Here is a 24427-nt window from a genome sequence, read left to right as displayed (position 1 = left end):
GAGATTATCACTGGTCTTGTATGTCTTCCATTTCCTAATAATTGCTCCCACAGTTGATTTCTTCAAACCAAGCTGCTTATCTATTGCAGATTCAGTCTTCCCAGCCTGGTGCAGGTCTACAATTTTGTTTCTGGTGTCCTTTGACAGCTCTTTGGTCTTGGCCATAGTGGAGTTTGGAGTGTGACTGTTTGAGGTTGTGGACAGGTGTCTTTTATACTGATAACAAGTTCAAACAGGTGCCATTAATACAGGTAACGAGTGGAGGACAGAGGAGCCTCTTAAATAAGAAGTTACACGCTGTGAGAGCCAGAAATCTTGCTTGTTTGTAGGTGACCAAATACTTATTTTCCACCATAATTTGCAAATAAATTCATAAAAAATCCTACAATGTGATTTTCTGGATTTTTTTTTCTCAATTTGTCTGTCATAGTTGACGTGTACCTATGATGAAAATTACAGGCCTCTCTCATCTTTTTAAGTGGGAGAACTTGCACAATTGGTGGCTGACTAAATCCTTTTTTCCCCCACTGTAACTGTACAAGTTGTAATGAATTGGATGCAATATAACTTCACTGAAATAGATAACTGACTGGATGCATATATTTTCAAAATGAATAATAATACATGGTATTTTATTTATATAGCGCTTTTCAAGGACCCAAAGTCATTATTATTATCATTATTATTTTTCAAATGTATGTTTAATCACATAAATACTTACGATGCCCTATTCAGGGCGTATGAGGTACCGTCAAGTTAAATGGAAGATTTTGATCTGTAGGTTTACATGGCTGTTGTGTTGCAGTTTCGGCTGTCTTGTTAGCGGGTTGGTTACCCTGCAGTACTCATCTCCCAACACCAGGGGACCTCCAGTAAACCAGTATTCAGTGTTTGCTGAAATAAGGCTTAACTACTATATATGTCTGTGTGGTGTCTTAAAATGATAAGCAGATACCGATTCTCTGTCTTAGTAACCTCTCAGGGCTAGAGCAGAACCCATCCAAATACACATTTAACCTTGACCCTAACCTCTAAACTTTAACCCTAACTGATCTCTATGTATGGCTCTGACCCCAGTGTACTTAGGGTTAACTGACACTGTAGCCGGAATGACAAATCAATGTTTAAGTAATAGGCAGGCATCTTGACAGACTGTCGTCGTGAATACAGGGACATGGGTTAGTGTTAGTACAGGAATACGTGCCCTCTGTCCTTCCTCTTTCTCTCTCCATCCTCCTCTCCCCTCTCTCTTCCTTCGGGGTCTAGAAGGGGGAGGTGGGGGAGGTGGGGGAGCGGACGGTGTCAGCTGAGCTAGGGGAGGTGGGGGAGGGGCTGGGGGAGTAATCTTCTGACTCTGAAGTGAAGTCAGCGGGAGAAAGGGCAGGGTTGTTGGAGCTTTGGGCGGAGCTTTGGGGTTGGGTGCGGATCTGGGGGCGGGGCTTCAACCTCACATCCTGCTGGTGTCTTAGTCTGAAAACCTGTTGCTCCTTATCAAGAGGGGTGGTCTGAGAGGGAGAGAGGAGAGAGGGAGAGAGAGGAGTGAGGGACAGAGAGAAGGGGAGAAAGAGGCAGATAGAGAGAGATGAGGGTGAAGAGGACATGCATTAGCTGTCAGGGTTACATGTGAAGAACCTAATGTTTTGGGCTGTACACATTCTGAACAGTCCTAAACACCTACACAGCCTTGAGTAAGAATGACTAAGAGGGATCCTTACTGTGATAACAGACACTCCGGCGGTGGTGCTGCAGGCTTTAGGACCAGTGTTGAAGTGTTTCTTAATCTTCCCAGCCACAGACAGCTGCTGGTCGGTCACTAATCGCCCATCATCCTGGAACACAGACAGAACCTCTGATAGAGCTGGTCAAGGAACACACACACACCTACTATATGTATGTTCTATGTAGTATGTTCTAGGTACTCACATTGACCCAGGGGTGATCCAGAACCTGCAGAGCTGTGTATCTTTGTTCCACCTTCACCTGCAGCATCCCTGTGATCAGCTCCTACAGTAAATCAATCAATTTATATATATATACACCACCAGTCAAAAGTTTGGACACACCTACTCATTCAAGGGTTTTCTTTATTTTTACTATTTTTTACATTGTAAAATGTTAGTGAAGACATCAAAACTATGAAATAACACATATGGAATAATGTTGTAACCAAAAAATTGTTAAACAAATCTAAATATATTTTATATTTGAGATTCTTCAAATAGCCACCCTTTGCCTTGATGACAGCTTTGCACACTTTGCACACCATCATTACTTTAAGACATGAAGGTCAGTCAATACGGACAATTTCAAGAACTTCAAGTGCAGTCGCAAAAACCATCAAGCAGAGGATAAGTTCATTAGAGTTACCACCCTCAGAAATTGCAGCCCAAATAAATGCTTCACAGAGTTCAAGTCACAGACACATCTCAACATCAGCTGTTCAGTGGGGACTGTGTGAATCAGGCCTTCATGGTCAAATTGCTGCAAAGAAACCACTACTAAAGGACACCAATAAGAAGAAGAGACCTGCTTGGGCCAAGAAACACGAGCAATGGACATTAGACCGGTGGAAATTTGTCCAAATTTGAAATGTTTGGTTCCAACCGCCATGTCTTTGTGAGACGCGGTGTGGGTGAGCGGATGATCTCCGCATGTGTAGTTCCAACCATAAAGCATGGAGGAGGAGGTGTTATGGTGTGGTGGTGCTTTGCTGGTGACACTGTCTGTGATCTATTTAGAATTCAAGGCACACTTAACCAGCATGGCTACCACAGCATTCTGCAGCGATACGCCATCCCATCTGGTTTGGGCTTAGTGGGACTATCATTAGTTTTTCAACAGAACAATGACCCAACACACCTCCAGGCTGTGTAAGGGCTATTTTACCAAGAAGGAGAGTGATGGAGTGCCGCATCAGATGACCTGGCCTCCACCATCCCCCGCCCTCAACCCAATTGAGATGGTTTGGGATGATTCGGACGGCAGGGTGAAGGAAAAGCAGCAAACAAGTGCTAAGCATATGTGGGAACTCCTTCAAGACTGTTGGAAAAGCATTCCAGGTGAAGCTGGTTGAGAGACTGCCAAGAGTGTGCAAAGCTGTCATCAAGGAAAAGGGTGGCTATTTGAAGAATCTGAAATATAAAATATATTTAGATTTGTTTAACACTTTTTTGGTTACTACATGATTCCATGTGTTATTTCGTAGTTTTGATGTCTTCACTATTATTCTACAATGTAGAAAATAGTAAAAATAAAGAAAAGTAGGTGTGTCCAAACTTTTGACTGGTACTGTATATATATATATATATATATATTTTTTTTTTTTGTCACTAAGTGCAGGGATTGAACCATAGACCGACCTTTGCAGTGACAGACACGTTGTCCCAGGATGGTGAAGGGAAGTCTAGTTGTCCCGTTAGAATCTGGTCCAACAGAATCTCCTGGTCCTCACTGCTCCTGGATAAAAACGACAGCAAGTCTCATTTTATTATCATCATCAGCATTATAATGTTATCATCTATCTGGGTATGCTGAAATACTATGGCCGGGATTCAATGCAAGGCGCGTTATAGCGCAGCACACTAACACTGACTTTTAAAGGTAATTTACGCTTCAGCCGACATGAGAAGCTTTTACTATGAATGCGATCTCTGCAAATGTCTGCGAAAATGCCTTTAAAAGGCTTATTGTCGGTAGTCTAGTGCAATGAGCTAGAGTGTGCCTGGGATTGAATCCCGGCCTATGACAAATAAGACATAGAGCAGCACAGACCCACTGAAGGGTTATAATGGTATTGTCTATCTAGGTATCATAGAGCAGCACATACCCATTGAAGGGAGGGAAGCCACACAGCAGGATGTATGTGATCACTCCAGCTGCCCAGATATCAACCTTCAGCCCGTACCTGTCAGGGGACAACACACACACACACACCTGTTAGATGACAATACACACACCTGTCAGAGGACAACATACAAACCCCTGTCACACACCTGCCACACACCTGCCACACATAGACGTACCCTGTCTCAGCGATGATCTCAGGTGCTACATAGGTGGGGGTACCACAGACCAGGTAGAGGAGTCCATCCACCAGGCTAGCCAAGCCAAAGTCTCCCAACTTCAGAGACTTACTACCATCCTGATGCTCATACACCTGGGACACAGTGAAGCATAGGCCAGGATTTAATGGAGGGCGCGTTACAGACTTTTAAAGGTAATTTATGGTTGAGTCTAAATGCGTAGCTCCCTGAACATCAGGCGTTTAAAAGGTGCATTGTATGGTGTGCCGCACTATAACACACCTTGCATTGAATCCCGGCTATATATAAACATAAATAAACAAACACACAAAAATATAATGTACACACACACACTCACACACTCACACACTCACCAGCAGGTTCTCAGGTTTGATGTCTCTGTGTACGATGTTGAGGCTGTGCAGGTACTTGATGGCACTGGCCAGGTTATAAAGCATCCCACTAGCATCTCTCTCTGTGTATTTAGTAGAGGAGGTGATGGAATCAAACAGGTCACCCCCCTGTGGATCGATACACACATTACACCTTACAACACGCATAATTGTAATGAACAGTATTAGCCTGCATTACTCTATCCATAACAGGGTGTAATCTATGAAACGCCTGATCAGGTACAGCTCATCTTGACCAGCTTGCTGGAGTCTGGTGTAGCGGTCTAAGCTCCGATGACTGTCTGTGCCCTTTCCTCTCTGTTTCTCTCTCTAAACCTGTCTCCAAATCTTTTCTGTTCTTCTAAATGTCCTGTCAACTCACCTTGACCAGCTCCATGATCAGGTAGAGCTCGTTGTAGGTGTCCATTTCCTCGATCAGCAGGACGATGTTGGGGTGTTTGACACGACGGAGGATGGACACCTCGTTCTGGATCATGTGTTCCTGGGGAATAACAACAAGGAACTGTCAGGTTACAGATGTTAATAGTAGTTCAGCTTAATAGTACTGTAGTACAGGTAATAATAATATAATAATACTACTACTATCAAACTACTGGAGACCATGCAGTCATTTCAACGGGGGGAGGAGACACGAGGAAACATTCAGCGACTTAACGGTTATCTACTATGAGCTGAGCAAGTTCCATGTTTATGCAAATTGGCGATAACCAATCGGAAGGGTCTCACTAGTTAGCTTTGACATCCTGCTGAATAGGCTATTAGCAAATGTGACGTGTTTCAAAGATACACCCACAAAAAGAGAGCTCTGCGATTCCTTACTACTTTGTAGCTTTTGGTATAACTGGGCCGGAGTAGTTCTCACCTTTCCCCTACATTTGCCTTTGTTGATGATCTTCAGGGCATATTCTCTGCCGGTACATCTCTCCACACACTCTCTGACCACAGCAAAGGTACCGTCACCTAAAGTCCTCCCCACCTTGTACCTCTCAGCGATGGACGGAGGGACGGAGGGACATTCATCACTCAGCAGGTTCAGCTCCGCTATCAAACCAGGCAAACAGGAGAGTTCGGTCATGTCTGCTACTGCACTCTCCACTCCACAGTCCCTAGATGAATAAGAGCTAGATTCAATCTGTATCGAGGAAGATTAGCGCTATTTAAATGTAAAAGTAATTTCCAATCGAGCCAACAAATGCAGCGTTTACCGTAAATGAAGTCTCCGCGAACATTGCCTTTAAATGTCAGTCATGCTATAGTGCTGAACTTCCGCGATACGGATTGAATCTAGGCCTAAGTCTCTGTCCCATAGGCACCCTATCCCCTATTCAGTGCACTACTTTTACTTACTTTGTTTACTGACTTTTTTCTGCACTGGTCAAAAGCAGTGCACTATAAAGGGAATAGGTTGCAATTTGGGATACAGCCAATGCCTTCTAGAGCATGCTCACTGGAAAAGCTGCCCTTAAACATGTATACAGTATGTCCTCTCTACTACCTTCACTACCTGCTCCGTCTCCCTCATCCATGGAGCTACACACCTTGGTGGAGGCTAGAGACAGGGAGGAGCCACTGTGTTGGGAACTCTGAGGGAGGGAGAGATCAAAAATGCTTTTTGAACACATGGATGTTGACAGTTTGGACATCTATAGACTATCTATAGGGGACTATCAATAGGGGACTATATATAGGGGACTATACAGTGATGGAAAAAAGTATTTGATCCCCTGCTGATTTTGTACGTTTGCCCACTGACAAAGAAATGATCAGTCTATAATTTTAATGGTAGGTTTATTTGAACCGTGAGAGACAGAATAACAACAACAAAATCCAGAAAAACGGATGTCAAAAATGTTATAAATTGATTTGCATTTTAATGATGGAAATAAGTAATTTGACCTCCTCTCAATCAGAAAGATTTCTGGCTCCCAGGTGTCTTTTATACAGGTAACGAGCTGAGATTAGGAGCACACTCTTAAAGGGAGAGCTTCTAATCTCAGCTTGTTACCTGTATAAAAGACACCTGTCCACAGAAGCAATCAATCAATCAGATTCCAAACTCCCCACCATGGCCAAGACCAAAGAGCTCTCCAAGGATGTCAGGGACAAGATTGTAGACCTACACAAGGCTGGAATGGGCTACAAGACCATCACCAAGCAGCTTGCTGAGAAGGTGACAACAGTTGGTGTGATTATTCACAAATGGAAGAAACACAAAAGAACTGTCAATCTCCCTCGGCCTGGGGCTCCATGCAAGATCTCACCTCGTGGAGTTGCAATGATCATGAGAACGGTGAGGAATCAGCCCAGAACTACACGGGAGGATCAAATCAATGATCTCAAGGCAGCTGGGACCATAGTCACCAAGAAAACAAATGGTAACACACTACGCCGTGAAGGACTGAAATCCTGCAGCGCCCGCAAGGTCCCCCTGCTCAAGAAAGCACATATACAGGGCCGTCTGAAGTTTGCCAATGAACATCTGAATGATTCAGAGGAGAACTGGGTGAAAGTGTTGTGGTCAGATGAGACCAAAATCGAGCTCTTTGGCATCAACTCAACTTGCCGTGTTTGGAGGAGGAGGAATGCTGCCTATGACCCCAAGAACACCCCATCCCCACCGTCAAACTGTTGCCGCTTGCTACAGACCCCCCTCAGCCCCCAGCTGTGCCCTGGACACCATATGTGAATTGATTGCCCCCCATTTATCCTCAGAGTTTGTACTGCTTGGTGACCTAAATTGGGATATGCTTAATACCCCAGCCATCCTACAATCCAAGCTAGATGCCCTCAACCTCACGCAAATTATCAACGAAGCTACCAGGTACAACCCTAAATCCGTAAACATGGGTACCCTCATAGATATCATCCTGACTAACACACCCTCTAAATACACCTCAGCTGTCTTCAACCAGGATCTCAGCGATCACTGCCTTATTGCCTGCGTCCGTAACGGGTCCGCGGTCAAACGACCACCCCTCATCACTGTCAAACGCTCCCTAAAACACTTTAGCGAGGAGGCCTTCCCTAATTGACCTGGCCCAGGTATCCTGGATGGATATAGATCTCATTCCGTCAGTAGAGGATGCCTGGTTGTTCCTTAAAAGTAATTTCCTCTCAATCTTAAATAAACATGCCCCATTCAAAAATACAGAACTAAGAACCGATATAGCCCCTGGTTCTCCTCAGACTTGACTGCCCTTGACCAGCACAAAAACATCCTGTGGCGTACAGCATTAGCATCAAATAGCCCCGCGATATGCAACTTTTCAGGGAAGTTAGGAACCAATATACACAAGCAGTCAGGAAAGCAAAGGCTAACTTTTTCAAACAGAAATTTGCTTCCTGTAGCACTAACTCCAAAAAGTTTTGGGACACTGTAAAGTCCATGGAGAATAAGAGCACTTCCTCCCAGCTGCCCACTGCACTGAGGCTAGGAAACACTATCACCACCGATAAATCTACAATAATCGAGAATTTCAACAAGCATTTTGCTACAGCTGGCCATGCTTTCCATCTGGCTACCACTAACCCGGCCACCAACTCTGCACCCTCTGCTGCAACTTGCCCATGCCCCCCCGCTTCTCCTTCACACAAATTCAGACAGCTGATGTTTTGAAAGCGCTGCAAAATCTGGACCCCTACAAATCAGCTGGGCTAGACAATCTGGACCCTTTCTTTCTAAAACTAGCCGCCGAAATTGTCGCAACCCCTATTACTAGTCTGTTCAACCTCTCTTTCATAACGTCTGAGATCCCCAGAGATTGGAAAGCTGCCGCGGTCATCCCCCCTCTTCAAAGGGGGTGACACTCTAGATCCAAACTGCTACAGACCTATATCCATCCTGCCCTGCCTTTCGAAAGTATTCGAAAGCCAAGTTAACAAACAGATCATCGACCATTTCGAATACCACCGTACCTTCTCCGCTATGCAATCCGGTTTCCGAGCTGGTCACGGGTGCACTTCAGCCACGCTCAAGGTCCTAAACGATATTATAACTCGCGATTGATAATAGACAGTACTGTGCAGCCGTCTTCATCGACCTGGCCAAGGCTTTCGACTCTGTCAACCACCGCATTCTTATTGGCAGACTAAATAGCCTTGGTTTCTCAAATGACTGCCTCGCCTGGTTCACCAACTACTTCTCAGATAGAGTTCAGTGTGTCAAATCGGAGGGCCTGTTGTCTGGACCTATGGCAGTCTCTATGGGGGTGCCACAGGGTTCAATTCTTGGGCCGACACTTTTCTCCGTGTATATCAATGATGTCGCTCTTGCTGCTGGTGACTCTCAGATCCACCTCTACGCAGACGACACCATTTTGTATACATCTGGCCCTTCATTGGACACTGTGTTAACAAACCTCCAAACGAGCTTCAATGCCATACAACAATCCTTCAGTAGCCTTCAACTGCTCTTAAACACTAGTAAAACTAAATGCATGCTTTTCAATCGAACGCTGCTAGCACCCGCCCACCCGACTAGAATCACCACTCTCGACGGGTCGGACCTAGAGTATGTGGACAACTACAAATATCTAGGTGTCTGGTTAGACTGTAAACTCAACTTCCAGACTCACATAAAGAATCTCCAATCCAAAGTTAAATCTAGAATCGGCTTCCCTATTTCGCAACAAAGCCTCCTTCACTCATGCTGCCAAACATGCCCTCGTAAAACTGACTATCCTACCGATCCTTGACTTCGGCGATGTCATTTACAAAATAGCCTCCAACACTCTACTCAGCAAATTGGATGTAGTCTATCACAGTGCCATCCGTTTTGTCTCCAAAGCCCCATACACTACCCACCACTGTGACCTGTACGCTCTTGTTGGCTGGTCCTCACTACATGTCCGTCGTCAAACCCACTGGCTCCAGGCCATCTATAAATCACTGCTAGGCAAATCCCCGCCTTATCTTAGCTCATTGGTCACCATAGCAGCACCCACCCGTAGTCTGCGCTCCAGCAGGTATATCTCACTGGTCATCCCCAAAGCCAACACCTCCTTTGGCCGCCATTCCTTCCAGTTCTCTGCTGCCAATGACTGGAACGAATTGCAAAAATCTCTGAAGCTGGAGACTCTTATCTCCCTCAATAACTTTAAGCATCAGTTGTCAGAGCACCTTACCGATCACTGCACCTGTACACAGCCCATCTGAAATTAGCCCACCCAACTACCTCATCCCTATATTGTTATTTATTTTGCTCTTTTGCACCCCAGTATCTCTATTTGCACATAATCTCTTGCACATCTAGCATTCCAGTGTTAATACTATTGTAATTATTCTGCACTATAGCCTATTTATTGCCTTACCTCCATAACTTGCTACATTTGCACACACTGTATATATATTTTCTGTTGTATTTCTGACTTTATGTCTTTTTTTACCCCATATGTAACTCTGTGTTGTTTTTATTGCACTACTTTGCTTTATCTTGGCCAGGTCGCAGTTGTAAATGAGAACCTGTTCTCAACTGGCTTACCTGGTTAAATAAAGGTTAAATAAAAAATAAAAATAAAAATAAAAACATGGAGGTGGAAACATTATGCTTTGGGGGTGTTTTTCTGCTAAGGGGACAGGACAACCTCACTGCATCAAAGGGACGATGGACGAGGCCATGTACTGTCAAATCTTGGGTGAGAACCTCCTTCCCTCAGCCAGGGCATTGAAAATGGGTCGTGGATGGGTATTCCAGCATGACAATGACCCAAAACACACAGCCAAGGCAACAAAGGAGTGGCTCAAGAAGAAGCACATTAAGGTCCTGGAGTGGCCTAGCCAGTCTCCAGACCTTAATCGCATAGAAAATCTGTGGAGGGAGCTGAAGGTTCGAGTTGCCAAACATCAGCCTCGAAACCTTAATGACTTGGAGAAGATCTGCAAAGAGGAGTGGAACAAAATCCCTCCTGAGATGTGTGCAAACCTGGTGGCCAACTACAAGAAATGTCTGACCTCTGTGATTGCCAACAAGGGTTTTGCCACCAAGTACTAAGTCATGTTTTGCAGAGGGGTCAAATACTTATTTCCCTCATTAAAATGCAAATCAATTTATAACATTTTTGACATGCGTTTTTCAGGATTTTTTTGTTGTTATTCTGTCTCTAACTGTTCAAATAAACCTACCATTAAAATTATAGACTGATCATGTCTTTGTCAGTCGGCAAACGTACAAAATCAGCAGGGGATCAAATACTTTTTTCCCTCACTGTATATAGGGGGCCATCTATAGGGGACTATATAGAGAGAATATATGTATGTGACTATCTATAGGGGACTATCCATAGGGGACCATCTATAGGAGACTATGGGCTCTGTTCAATCAGATCCATTTTAGCCAACATCCGCATAGCGTTGTTTTGGTGGTGTCAGAGGTGGAACTGTGTTAGAGCTGTGAAATCCACAAGCGGCTCCTGGAATTATACCTAAAGCGGCCATTGCCATTGGCTGAACGGAGTCGCATTAAGAGAAATCCCATGCAGCCTTGTTTACAAGTTCAAACACTGGAATGATTAGGATGATAGAAATCCTCATTATTTTGTTTAATGGTTTTTAATTTGAGTGTCATTATTTCTGTAGGCTATAGCCTACACTTTCTCGCTCTGAACTTCTAATGGGAGTGGGATGGGTGTGGTATTGTGACAATGATCAAGAGCAGCTGCTCACCGATTTGACAGCTCCAATGCGGTTACATCTCCGACACCGCCCAAAACATTAGCTATGCGGGTGCCGGCTATCACCGGTTAACTCTTGATCTGATTGAATCTAGGCCTATGTTAATAAAGCGTTGTGATTGTATTAGTAAAGCATTGTGTGGTCCTACCCTGCGTCGTCGGAGGCTGGCAGGACTGGTAGGAGAGGGGCTGGGGGACTTCCCAGAGCGAGGAGTCGACAGCTGACTGCCTGCCGTCCCATTGGCTACAGTACAGACACAAGACGTTAGAGGTTAGAGAAAGACAGTCCTCACTCAGTTGGTTGCTGATAAGGACAAATACATTGCTGAAAAAGTTGTTGATTCTGTAGATTAATTACTTATGCACGCACGCACAAAAACACACACACACACACACATTCACAGGGCCATACCTGAGCCTGAGCTTCGGCGTGAGCCTCCTCCTCTGGGTGAGTAGCGTCCCTGCAGAGAGGAGATCCGACCGTATGACGTCGACTTCACCACCCTACACTCTGGAGGGAGAGGACACACCATCAGATACCACACACACACACCTACAGTACACACACACACACACTAATTACTCCCATGATATTCTAATTTAAATGTTATGGTACTGTTATTATAACTATCTCACCACTCTCATCTAAGAGGAAGTCATCTTGGTAGCGAAACTTCTCTGGACCACAGGCCATAAAGATGTCATCGTCACCAAAGAAGTCCTGAAGGCATGTCACCTGGAACAGACAGACAGCTAGACACTGTCAGTCACCTGGAACAAGGATACCACAAACAACTAGTCTTCACATTACTTATTCATTATTGATATGACACAGACAGGTAGACTGGGTACCAGACCTGTTTGTGCTATCATTCCAATCATTGCCACTCCTTGTCATATGCCAAACTTATGATGATGTTTTGTCTATGACAAGGAGTGGCAAGGATTGGAATGATAGCACAAACAGGTCTGATACCGAGGCTAACAGACAGAATCTCTCCAGAGTCCAGTGGCTTCCTGTCCTAATCTCCTCTCCTTCATCTGAACTTTATCCCTCCCCCTCCCAGTATCCCTCCCCCTCCTCTCCCCCTTCCCTGTATACCCCTCCTCTCCTCCTTCCCTGTATACCCCTCCTCTCCCCCTTCCCTGTATACCCCTCCTCTCCTCCTTCCCTGTATACCCCTCCTCTCCTCCTTCCCTGTATACCCCTCCTCTCCCCCCTTCCCTGTATACCCCTCCTCTCCCCCCTTCCCCTGTATACCCCTCCTCTCCTCCTTCCCTGTATAACCCTCCTCTCCCCCCTTCCCTGTATACCCCTCCTCTCCTCCTTCCCCTGTATACCCCTCCTCTCCTCCTTCCCCTGTATACCCCTCCTCTCCCCCTTCCCTGTATACCCCTCCTCTCCCCCTTCCCTGTATACCCCTCCTCTCCCCCTTCCCTGTATACCCCTCCTCTCCCCCTTCCCTGTATACCCCTCCTCTCCCCCTTCCCTGTATACCCATCCTCTCCCCCTTCCCTGTATACCCATCCTCTCCCCCTTCCCTGTATACCCCTCCTCTCCCCCTTCCCTGTATACCCCTCCTCTCCTCCTTCCCTGTATACCCCTCCTCTCCCCTTCCCTGTATACCCCTCCTCTCTCACCCTTCCCTGTATACCCCTCCTCTCCTCCTTCCCTGTATACCCCTCCTCTCCCCCTTCCCTGTATACCCCTCCTCTCCTCCTTCCCTGTATAACCCTCCTCTCCCCCTTCCCTGTATACCCCTCCTCTCCTCCTTCCCTTTATACCCATCCTCTCCCCCTTCCCTGTATACCCCTCCTCTCTCACCCTTCCCTGTATACCCCTCCTCTCCTCCTTCCCTGTATACCCCTCCTCTCCCCCTTCCCTGTATACCCCTCCTCTCCCCCTTCCCTGTATACCCCTCCTCTCCTCCTTCCCTGTATACCCCTCCTCTCCCGCTTCCCTGTATACCCCTCCTCTCCTCCTTCCCTGTATAACCCCTCCTCTCCCCCCTTCCCTGTATACCCCCTCCTCTCCTCCTTCCCTGTATACCCTCCTCTCCCCCTTCCCTGTATACCCCTCCTCTCCCCCTTCCCTGTATACCCCTCCTCTCCCGCTTCCCTGTATACCCCTCCTCTCCTCCTTCCCTGTATACCCCTCCTCTCCCCATTCCCTGTATACCCCTCCTCTCTCACCCTTCGCTGTATACCCTTCCTCTCCTCCTTCCCTGTATGCCTCCCCCTCCTCTCTCCCTCCTCCCCGCATCCCTCTCCCCCTCCCCGCTTCTCCCACCTCCTCACCCCCTCCCCCGTATCCCTCCACTCTCCCTGCCCCCCTCTACCCGCCTCTCCTCCCTCCCTCCTCCCAGACAGTCATATAGACCTACAGTCCTAATGCATGTACAAGAAAAATACTGACTCATACCTACAACATTCCCACTGGAATTAAATGCCTCCCACTCAGAGATAGGCTTTTCCAAAGACAGGCTGTTTCAGAGACAGACTTTTTCAGAGACAAGCTACTGACAGGCTGTTCCAGAAACAAGCTACTGACAGGCTGTAGGGCGGCAGGTAGCCTAGCGGTTAAGAGAGTTGGGCCTGTTACCAAAAGCTCGCTAGTTCGAATCCCGGAGCCAACAGGGTTAAACATCTGTTGATGTGCCCTTAAGCAAGGCACTTAAACCTCATTAAGAGCGTCTGCTAAATTACTTAAATGTAATGTTTCAAAAAAAGGCTACTGACAAGCTGTTTCAGCGACAAGCTACTGTTTCAGAGACAGGCTGCTGTTTCAGAGATGGGCTAGTATCTGTCTTAGATCTGTTCATTCATTATTGAGAGACATTAGACAGACTGCTACAGTATGTCAAGCAGGAATGTCCATTATCAGAGATGCGTGTGGAGGGGAGGGGGAATGTATTCATATCAATAACAGATACAAGTAGTCAGATTGAATATGATTACAGGAGCAATCAGTAACAGAACGTCAACGTAACACTAATCAAACAGATTAAGTAATCACACTTCTGGATGTCTGAAATGAGCCAATAACCAGTATGTAAATCTCACTGGGTGTTTATGAAGAGCTGAGCAGAGTTCCAGCTGGCTACTATATTACTACAACTGCATCCCAAATGGAAAAGTGGTGCACTATATTGGGAATAGGGTGTCATTTGGGACACAGGCTGCAGCTGCAATGGAGGAGATGAATGATAACTGGCTTCAGAGCTGCAGGTCAGCACAACAGTATGTAGCTCCATTGCTGTGCTGTAGCAGTTCCCTAACACACAGTTACTGTGGAGTCAGCCACTTAGCAACACTACACTATATGAAGCCAAGCTCAATTCACCACTCAGCTTACAGCACTCACATTAGTCCAGTATTCTCAGCTGTAAGTTGTTGTATTTTCACCCCAGACAGATCATGTCAACAGGTCAACTTCCCAGCTGATGTTCAGAAAACATATTAGTTCTAGGCCGGGTTTCAATCCGTATAACGCTGTCAACAATTAGGTTTTTAAAGGCAACATCACCACGCTTGCAGATATTGCATTTGTGGTGAACGCTGTAGATGTCGGCTCAAATAGAAATTTCCTTTAAATGGCCCACTGTCGACAGGTGCGATTGGAATGAATCACGGTCCTAGTCTGGCACTGTCTGAACAATAGCAGAGTCCCTGTGTGTGGACTGATTGCACAAACACCAATGAGAGGCCCAGTCAAGGTCAACAGGCACACACGCACACGCCTAACAGTGAAACACCAGTCAGATAGAATTGCCAAGCACTGTATAGCATAGTAGCCCAACCCTGATACCCACTGTATAGAACTGTACTGTATAGCCCAACCCTGTTACCCACTGTATAGAACTGTACTGTATAGCCCAACCCTGTTACCCACTGTATAGAACTGTACTGTATAGCCCAACCCTGTTACCCACTGTATAGAACTGTACTGTATAGCCCAACCCTGTTACCCACTGTATAGAACTGTACTGTATAGCCCAACCCTGTTACCCACTGTATAGAACTGTACTGTATAGCCCAACCCTGTTACCCACTGTATAGTACTGTACTGTATAGCCCAACCCTGTTACCCACTGTATAGAACTGTACTGTATAGCCCAACCCTGTTACCCACTGTGTAGAACTGTACTGTATAGCCCAACCCTGATACCCACTGTATAGAACTGTACTGTATAGCCCAACCCTGTTACCCACTGTATAGAACTGTACTGTATAGCCCAACCCTGTTACCCACTGTATAGAACTGTACTGTATAGCCCAACCCTGTTACCCACTGTATAGAACTGTACTGTATAGCCCAACCCTGTTACCCACTGTATAGAACTGTACTGTATAGCCCAACCCTGTTACCCACTGTATAGAACTGTACTGTATAGCCCAACCCTGTTACCCACTGTATAGAACTGTACTGTATAGCCCAACCCTGATACCCACTGTATAGAACTGTACTGTATAGCCCAACCCTGTTACCCACTGTATAGAACTGTACTGTATAGCCCAACCCTGTTACCCACTGTATAGAACTGTACTGTATAGCCCAACCCTGATACCCACTGTATAGAACTGTACTGTATAGCCCAACCCCTGTTACCCACTGTATAGTACTGTACTGTATAGCCCAACCCTGTTACCCACTGTATAGAACTGTACTGTATAGCCCAACCCTGTTACCCACTGTATAGAACTGTACTGTATAGCCCAACCCTGTTACCCACTGTATAGAACTGTACTGTATAGCCCAACCCTGTTACCCACTGTATAGAACTGTACTGTATAGCCCAACCCTGTTACCCACTGTATAGAACTGTACTGTATAGCCCAACCCTGTTACCCACTGTATAGAACTGTACTGTATAGCCCAACCCTGTTACCCACTGTATAGAACTGTACTGTATAGCCCAACCCTGATACCCACTGTATAGAACTGTACTATGTAGCCCAACCCTGATACCCACTGTATAGAACTGTACTCTATAGCCCAACACTGAACTCCATTAGTTTCACTTAGCATAACAGAGAGCATATTGGCCTCATAAATCATCAACTGGAGAAACAATGATATTGAACCGGAAGTGCGTCTGGAGAACTCTTGTCAATACTTTTTAATTCTACCATCATTATTTAATGAGACAGTGAAGTTAAACTGAACTGGATGAACAGGATGAACCGCAAACATTACAGATGAATCCCGGAATGCATTTCATCTGCATGATATTGATGATGGAATATACAGCTACTATCTCCTGGTCATGTCTGGGTCATACGAGTACCCTGCACCATTCTCTAGTCTTCCCCAATAGCACTGACATTCACACTGTTCTGCAACACTGAGCCACACACACACAACACTCCCACTGCACCACTCTGCCGCAGAGGCTGTTCCTTAGCAACCAGCCCAGGCAACCAGATCACCATAGAAACCGTCCAGGAGAGAAAAATGGAAAACTACATCGGAGTTTCTTTGATAGAACCAATATAAAAGAGGAGACTGACTATTAATAGGCATATCCCAACTAAACAACATGTTTCCCAACTCTTCTTGCCTCTTTCTCATTACTTCTCATATTGACTCTCTCTAGTAATCCTGTGTTCAGGACTCTGTGTGTTAAAGGTCTGTGTTCACGGGATTTATACCATATAGTAATCTGGTCATAAAGGCTATACTTCAAAAATATTTAAAGATCATCCATTGGTTAATGTGTGAAAATGTCTCAGTGAAACTGTGCTCCTGAAACGCCTACTGACTGGGATGTCAACACAGCAGACTGAGTCCCAGAAACCTGCTTCTAACTCTGCTAATTGCCTTATAGCCCATCCCTCTGAGTCTGTGGGGAAAGCTACACCTGAGAACCAGGCAGTAACTTCACTAATACAACCGTAATTCATAACCTACCAGCTTCCCGTCCACGGTGTACAGTCTCTTGACGACCCCAGAGTCCAGCTTGATGGCGTCTGTGATGTCAGAGAGGACCTGTTCGAAGGAGTGGGCCGTCTTCTTGTTGAGGAGGATGCGGACGGCCTTACGAGGCTTCACCCCGCTGCGGATGATTGTGACCAGTTTGGGCCGGATGAAGTCCTTACTCTCCCTGGTCTCCGGAGTCCCAGCCTTGGCACTGCCCAGGGAGGGGGAACCACGCGCAGAGGCAGCCGCAGCTGTCTTCACTCCAACTGACCAGTTGGGGTTTACATTCTTAGTGTAGTCCAGCTTCTTGTATGGCTCTATGGAGCCACACACATAGCTCTCTCCTGCAGGTAGGCAACACACAGAGATAGGCCTACATGGTCACAGCAACCACGGACTCACCTCACTGCATGCACCACATAATGACACAGCTATGAGATTTAGATGATAAGAGTTTACAGACCTACTGGAAATATACTAGCATGTAGGCCTACTGGAGCAGGTCACTCATTGTACAGTGGGAAACCTAGAAAAATGCACTACTTATTTTGTTCTCAGACTGCTACTGTCCCATCCCTTAGGGTTAGCTGCTCAATACTGTCCCATCCCATCCCTTAGGGTTAGCTGCTCCATACTGTCTCATCCCAACCCTTAGGGTAGGGTTAAGGTTAAGGGTTAGCTTACCTTCTTCCAGCTGCTCCATGCCTGATATTCTCTTGGTCCCATCAATAGAGTAGATGGTCCGAACCCCCTGTGGCAGGTTCACATTATCTGACAGGGAGCGGGTCAGATCGGCCAACAGGGCGTCTATAGACCGGAACCTGTACTGGGAAATAGCGTAGACAATCCCTTTGAAGTAGCGGTCTCCGTTGCGATAAAAGCGGACCTTCTTGGCCTTCTTCTCAGAGGCCAGGGACTGCAGTGTCCGGGTCCTGTACAGACTACAGTGGGCGCTGTGAGAGGGGCTCGGCAGCCCGTTGTTCCTGGAGCCTCTGCGGGTGTTTCTCTGGGCTTTCTCCCGCTCGTCAAAGTGCTCCAGCTCCATGACTGTAGTGATGTTACACAGAAAGAGACAAATCAGGGAGGGGAACATTATGGACAAGAACATTTAAACCTCAAGCAACTTATTTTCCTTCGCAGAATAAACAAGTAATTCTTTAGTTTTAGTTGAATGTCATATAGGCCTACTGGAGAGAGTAGAATCAATTGGATTTCTGCATGAACTCTGAGGTCGCGGTCGACATTCACTGGTGCTGAATGGACAGCGCGGCAGGTGCGGTTCTGCTAGCAGCTAGCTAGTCTGACAGCCGTGGCTGTAGTCAGAATGAACGGACAGCGCCACTGGCTAGCTAGATAGAATTCTCCTGTTTGTGGGCAGTATGTCACATACTGAAAATGAGCTCTTTCTGAGGAACATAACAATCTGATTGTAGGCTATAGCATGCTCACACATGCCATGCTCTTTAGTTTCGTCCACCACCCAATTGGCATTGTGATTCTAATCAAATGTAACGTTTGTTTTGATCATATTAATTTCTGACAACATAACCCCAGCTGTTGTTAAATGACACGGAACAACACATTATGGCATCTTAAAATGTGTTTTGGGCAAATAACTACTTACCTTTCATTGAAGTCGGATGCAGTCAACCGCGTCAGTTTTTAGCAATTGCATATATCAGCTCTCCAATAGGCTATGTCAGTGTAGATATTTGTAGTATGATGGCCCGCCTGAGCGGTAGAAGAAGCATCCGCCCCTTTGTTGCTCTGTGATTGAGCAAGTGTGAGCTGTACGAGCTGCAGCTAGTTTCTGTCTCTTTAGCAGTGTTTTCCAGATGGCCGTCCCTCATTGACACGCAGGCCTTCGAAGGGAAGCACCAAGCATCTCACCTCGCTAACATGCTCCCTTCTCTCTCATTCTCTCCTCCCCTCTAGATGCGCTGAAACAAGGGGCGTGGCGCAGGCGGTGATTACTCTACTAGTCCGTCAGCGCACTAACTGTTCTGACAGACACGAGGCTTTTCAGCAACATTCTTGTTCATAACGCAGATAGATAGATACAGGGTTATGTGACACAAGCCCTTTTCTCTTGACCATGCAGGGTAGGTTAGTGTTAAAGACCCCCATCCACCCATAAACAGTGGAGTATTGCAGAGGTCTGTCCCAAATGTAATGGCAGACTATTCCATATATAGTGCACTACTTTGACCAGGGCATAAGCGTCTGGACAAAAGTAGTGCACTAGGGAATAGTTTGCCATTTGGTAAGCAGATATGAGACAGCATGGGCATCTGTATGCTGGTGCTGAGGAGGATGTCTAGCAGTGTCTGCAGTAGTGTACTATACTGCATGCACAAACACAGGACAACCAAACCCAAACCGGTCTGTAACAACCTAATAATGATAAAGCTGTACACACAGAGAGAGAGAGAGAGAGAGAGAGAGATAGAGAGAGAGAGAGAGAGAGAGAGAGAGAGAGAGAGAGAGAGAGAGAGAGAGAGAGAGAGAGAGAGAGAGAGAGAGAGAGGTGGAGACAGAGAGAGAGATAATTGACAGAACTGATTGTTAGATAATTAACAACACCCTCAGGTTATGTACAGTACAATTATTGATGATTGGGCAGACAGATGGAAAATACAGTGACCTGATGGTTGTCTAACTCAGGACTGGTTTAGGGAGACAGAGAGCTCTAATGTTGTCTAACTCAGGTGGTAGTGGTATAGGGAGACAGAGAGCTGTAATGTTGTATAACTCAGGTGGTAGTGGTGTAGGGAGACAGAGAGCTGTAATGTCTAACTCAGGTGGTAGTGGTGTAGGGAGACAGAGAGCTGTAATGTCTAACTCAGGGGGTAGTGGTATAGGGAGACAGAGATATGTATTGTCTAACTCAGGGGGTAGTGGTGTAGGGAGACAGAGAGCTGAAATGTTGTCTAACTCAGGAGGTAGTGGTGTAGGGAGACAGAGAGCTGTAATGTTGGCTAACTCAGGAGGTAGTGGTATAGGGAGACAGAGAGCTGTAATGTTGTCTAACTCAGGAGGTAGTGGTGTAGGGAGACAGAGAGCTGTAATGTCTAACTCAGGTGGTAGTGGTGTAGGGAGACAGAGAGCTGTAATGTCTAACTCAGGTGGTAGTGGTGTAGGGAGACAGAGAGATGTAATGTCTAACTCAGGGGTAGTGGTGTAGGGCGACAGAGAGCTGTAATGTCTAACTCAGGGGGTAGTGGTATAGGGAGACAGAGAGATGTATTGTCTAACTCAGGGGGTAGTGGTGTAGGGAGACAGAGAGCTGTAATGTTGTCTAACTCAGGAGGTAGTGGTGTAGGGAGACAGAGAGCTGTAATGTCTAACTCAGGTGGTAGTGGTGTAGGGAGACAGAGAGCTGTAATGTCTAACTCAGGGGGTAGTGGTATAGGGAGACAGAGATATGTATTGTCTAACTCAGGGGGTAGTGGTGTAGGGAGACAGAGAGCTGTAATGTTGTCTAACTCAGGAGGTAGTGGTATAGGGAGACAGAGAGCTGTAATGTTGTCTAACTCAGGAGGTAGTGGTGTAGGGAGACAAGAGAGCTGTAATGTGTAACTCAGGAGGTAGTGGTGTAGGGAGACAGAGAGCTGTAATGTCTAACTCAGGTGGTAGTGGTGTAGGGAGGCAGAGAGCTGTAATGTCTAACTCAGGTGGTAGTGGTGTAGGAAGACAGAGAGCTGTAATGTTGTCTAACTCAGGTGGTAGTGGTGTAGGGAGACAGAGAGATGTATTGTCTAACTTGGGAGGTAGTGGTGTAGGGAGACAGAGAGCTGTAATGTTGTCTAACTCAGGTGGTAGTGGTGTAGGGAGACAGAGAGATGTATTGTCTAACTTGGGGGGTAGTGGTGTAGGTAGAAAGAGAGCAGTAATGTTATCTAACCCTGGAGGAATAAGGTTTTGAAGTGTCTGTCCTATATCTAGGAGATATAAGAAAGCTTAGGAAATATATACAGTACCAGTCAAATGTTTGAACACACCTACTCATTCAAATCAAATCAAATTTTATTTGCCACATGCGCCGAATACAAAAGGTGTAGACCTTACAGTGAAATGCTTACTTACAAGCCCTTAACCAACAATGCAGTTTTTTAAGAAAAGAAAAAAAAAGTGTTAAAAATAATTAAAGAGCAGCAGCAAAATAAAATAACAGTAGGGAGGCTATATACAGGGGGTACCGGTACAGAGTAAATGTACGGGGGCACCGGTTAGTCGAGGTATTTGAGGTAATATGTACATGTGGGTAGAGTTAAAGTGACTATGCATAAATAATAAACAGAATAGCAGCAGCGTAAAAGAGGGTGTTGGGGTGCGGTGGGTTGGGGTGGGGTGCGGTGGGGGGGCAATGCAAATAGCCATGATTAGCTGTTCAGGAGTCTTATGGCTTGGAGGTAGAAGCTGTTAATAAGCCTTTTGGACCTAGACTTGGCGCTCCGGTACCGCTTGCCATGCGGTAGCAGAGAGAACAGTCTATGACTAGGGTGGCTGGAGTCTTTGCCAATTTTTAGGGCCTTCCTCTGACACCGCCTGGTATAGAGGTCCTGGATGGCAGGAAGCTTGACCCCAGTGATGTACTGGGCCGTACGCACTACCCTCTGTAGTGTCTTGCGGTCGGAGGCCGAGCAGTTGCCATACCAGGCGGTGATGCAACCAGTCAGGATGCTCTCGATGGTGCAGCTGTATAACTTTTTGAGGATCTGAGGACCCCTGCCAAATCTTTTCAGTCTCCTGAGGGGGAATAGGCTTTGTCGTGCCCTCTTCACGACTGTCTTGGTGTGTTTGGACCAGGATAGTTTGTTGGTGATGTGGACACCAAGGAACTTGAAGCTCTCAACCTGTTCCACTACAGCCCTGTCGATGAGAATGGGGGCGTGCTCAGTCCTCTTTTTTCCCTGTAGTCCACAATCATCTCTTTTGTCTTGATCATGTTGAGGGAGAGGTTGTTATCCTGGCACCACACGGCTGGGTCTCTGACCTCCTCCCTATAGGCTGTCTCATCATTGTCGGTGATCAGGCCTACCACTGTTGTGTCATCTGCAAACTTAATGATGGTGTTGGAGTCGTGCCTAGCCATGCAGTCATGGGTGAACAGGGAGTACAGGAGGGGACTGAGCACGCACCCCTGAGGGGCCCCCGTGTTGAGGATCAGCGTGGCAGATGTGTTGTTACCTACACTTACCACCTGGGGGCGGCCCGTCAGGAAGTCCAGGATCCAGTTGTAGAGGGAGGTGTTTAGTCCCAGGGTCCTTAGCTTTGTGATGAGCTTTGAGGGCACTATGGTGTTGAACGCTGAGCTGTAGTCAATGAATAGCATTCTCACGTAGGTGTTCCTCTTGTCCAGGTGGGAAAGGACAGTGTGGAGTGCAAAAGAGATTGCATCATCTGTGGATCTGTTGGGGCAGTATGCAAATTGGAATGGGTCTAAGCTTTCCGGGATAATGGTGTTGATGTGAGCCATGACCAGCCTTTCAAAGGGTTTTTCTTATTTGTACTATTTTTTACATCGTAGAATAATGGTGAAGACATCAAAACTATGAAATAACACATATGGAATCATGTAGTAACCCAAAAAGTGTTAAACAAATCAAAATATATTTTATATTTGAGATTCTTCAAATAGCCACCCTTTGCCTTGATGACAGTTTTGCACATTTTGATGTATTTGATACCATTCCATTTGTTCCGCACAAGCCATTACAATCAGCCCGTCCTCAAGGTGCCACCAACCTCCTGTGATGGAGATATGCTATGCTACTAGCATCATGCCATGAATATGCCATCTCCAGACAAATCCAATATAAAGTGTTTTTTTCTCAAAGTTGCCGAGATGTCACGTGTCCTACTTATATCAGTACACTTGTAACAACTTAAGCATTATGAAACTTATATTAGATCAAATAAACCTCATGTAGCAAATAAGCCATACATTTTTGTTGTTGACCAAATTCGACACACTCATCGACCGCCATACAAAAACTCCTTGCTTGGTGGGCGAAACAACGAAAAAACGCCACCTGCTGGAGGGAGACAGATTTTCCACCGAGTTGGGCCTCTCTCTTCGTCTTCCTTTTTGTGATGGCTGGGTATGTAGATTACTCGTGGGCGTAGTTTTGCCGCGAGTTTGGAGTGGATAAAAAGGATGCCTGCCAGGCAGGCAAAACTCTATCCCACCAAAACAGGATGAAATTTCAGGTAGTCATTTAAAACAGCTCTTACACTAAAAAGGGCATTATCGTAATAATTTTCACAATTTCACATTATTATTCCAACCCTGTGGAAATGTATATAAATCAAAGGAAAAATACAGTTTTTGACTGCACTGGGCCTTTAAACTAAAATAATATCGAACTCAATCTCATTTCAATAATGAATTCTGACTTGTTTGTTTCGGTGTGAAGCTCTAACATGAGATGACAGCATGTATGGATCCTCAACCTTTTCAATCATAAATGGTGGACCGGTGGTGTGACGCATAGCCCATAGTTTAATTTTGAGCAGAAGGAAATTTGCTCTGCTCTTTTTTAAGAACCCATCAGAAGATACAGGGTAGCTTTCAACGCTCCAACTCGCTGTAGCTAGCCATCTCTGTCACAAATTGACAAAAACACGCAACTCAAATATGTAAATCATGAACATAATATAGAGGTAGGGCTTAAACTTCCAAAAAGTCTAAAATAGTGATATGACATTATGTGATTGAGGAGTAAAACAGCCTAATCATAATAATAGCCTAATCATCACCCATTATGCATAAACAATTCAAAGTACATTTCGATTGAATGTGATTCAACTAATTCGAATGTGGATGAGCTCCTTTGCATTCAGGATAAATCACTTGGATAACGTGCTGCAAAACGCTTCAAAATTATCCTATTTCACTAACTTCGTTTCCAGGTAATTTGAGTGGCTTCTGCGTGAAAATTCTCCTTTACGCTTGTTAAACACACATGCATTGCACGCGGTCTCGACCTAATTAATGTAGACTAATTGAATAGCAACAGTGAAATACCGAAGGTAGGCGATGTTCCGCTAAAATCAAACATACGAAATGTTGTAGAAAGCTTGCAGGTCCTACTTTACTAAAGATGTGCTTATTAAAAACGTATTTCTGATTACCATAATTTCTGAATATGATATATTATGCTTAAACCAAATACCTTTGGCCTATATTTAATCTAATGGGACAGCCGAGTCCGGCCTCGTTGCCAGTCTGTTCAGCTATTACATGCCACTCCTTGCACTCCATGTCATTTGTCACATGACACGGAGTAGGAGTGGATTATTAGAGACTGGAATCCAGACTAAGTCGAGTCTATTATGCAGTAGAAATGCCCAGACAGACAGACATATGACATGCTCTATCCAAACCAATGATATACAACA

The 24427-nt window shown here is 45.7% G+C and overlaps 1 protein-coding gene across 2 annotated transcripts; it reads right to left on the bottom strand.

Annotated features, from left to right (window-relative positions):
- Positions 1-487: 487 nt before the first annotated feature.
- LOC121565608 (serine/threonine-protein kinase DCLK1-like) lies at positions 488-19017 on the bottom strand. Of its 2 annotated transcripts, none has more exons than XM_041876181.2 (16): positions 18648-19017; positions 17708-18070; positions 17015-17367; positions 11740-11839; positions 11516-11614; positions 11253-11347; positions 5931-6018; positions 5298-5476; positions 4797-4916; positions 4397-4543; positions 4023-4156; positions 3827-3904; positions 3360-3450; positions 1924-2004; positions 1716-1829; positions 488-1505 (listed from the first exon to the last, which is right to left on the bottom strand). In XM_041876181.2, the coding sequence occupies exons 1-16, from the start codon at positions 18652-18654 to the stop codon at positions 1263-1265; spliced, it is 2292 nt and encodes a 763-aa protein (XP_041732115.1). In that variant the 5' UTR covers positions 18655-19017; the 3' UTR covers positions 488-1262. The 2 variants fall into 2 exon arrangements, with proteins under 2 accessions (XP_041732115.1, XP_041732109.1); XM_041876175.2 differs by having other exon boundaries at positions 3360-3456; positions 18648-19014.
- Positions 19018-24427: the final 5410 nt, after the last annotated feature.

The sequence above is a fragment of the Coregonus clupeaformis genome, chromosome 5 (assembly GCF_020615455.1).
Source record: "Coregonus clupeaformis isolate EN_2021a chromosome 5, ASM2061545v1, whole genome shotgun sequence".
Classification (NCBI taxonomy): Eukaryota; Metazoa; Chordata; class Actinopteri; order Salmoniformes; family Salmonidae; genus Coregonus; species Coregonus clupeaformis.
The sequence above is the reverse complement of the archived record's forward strand: the minus strand, read 5'-3'. Positions and strand labels throughout refer to the sequence as shown.

Coding starts and splice junctions, on each gene's coding strand:
- LOC121565608 (XM_041876175.2), bottom strand. Junction 11,348..11,515: donor ACGCCGAAGCTCAGGCTCAG/GTATGGCCCTGT, acceptor TCTGTACTGTAG/CCAATGGGACGGCAGGCAGT. Junction 4,544..4,796: donor TGATCATGGAGCTGGTCAAG/GTGAGTTGACAG, acceptor ATCGATCCACAG/GGGGGTGACCTGTTTGATTC.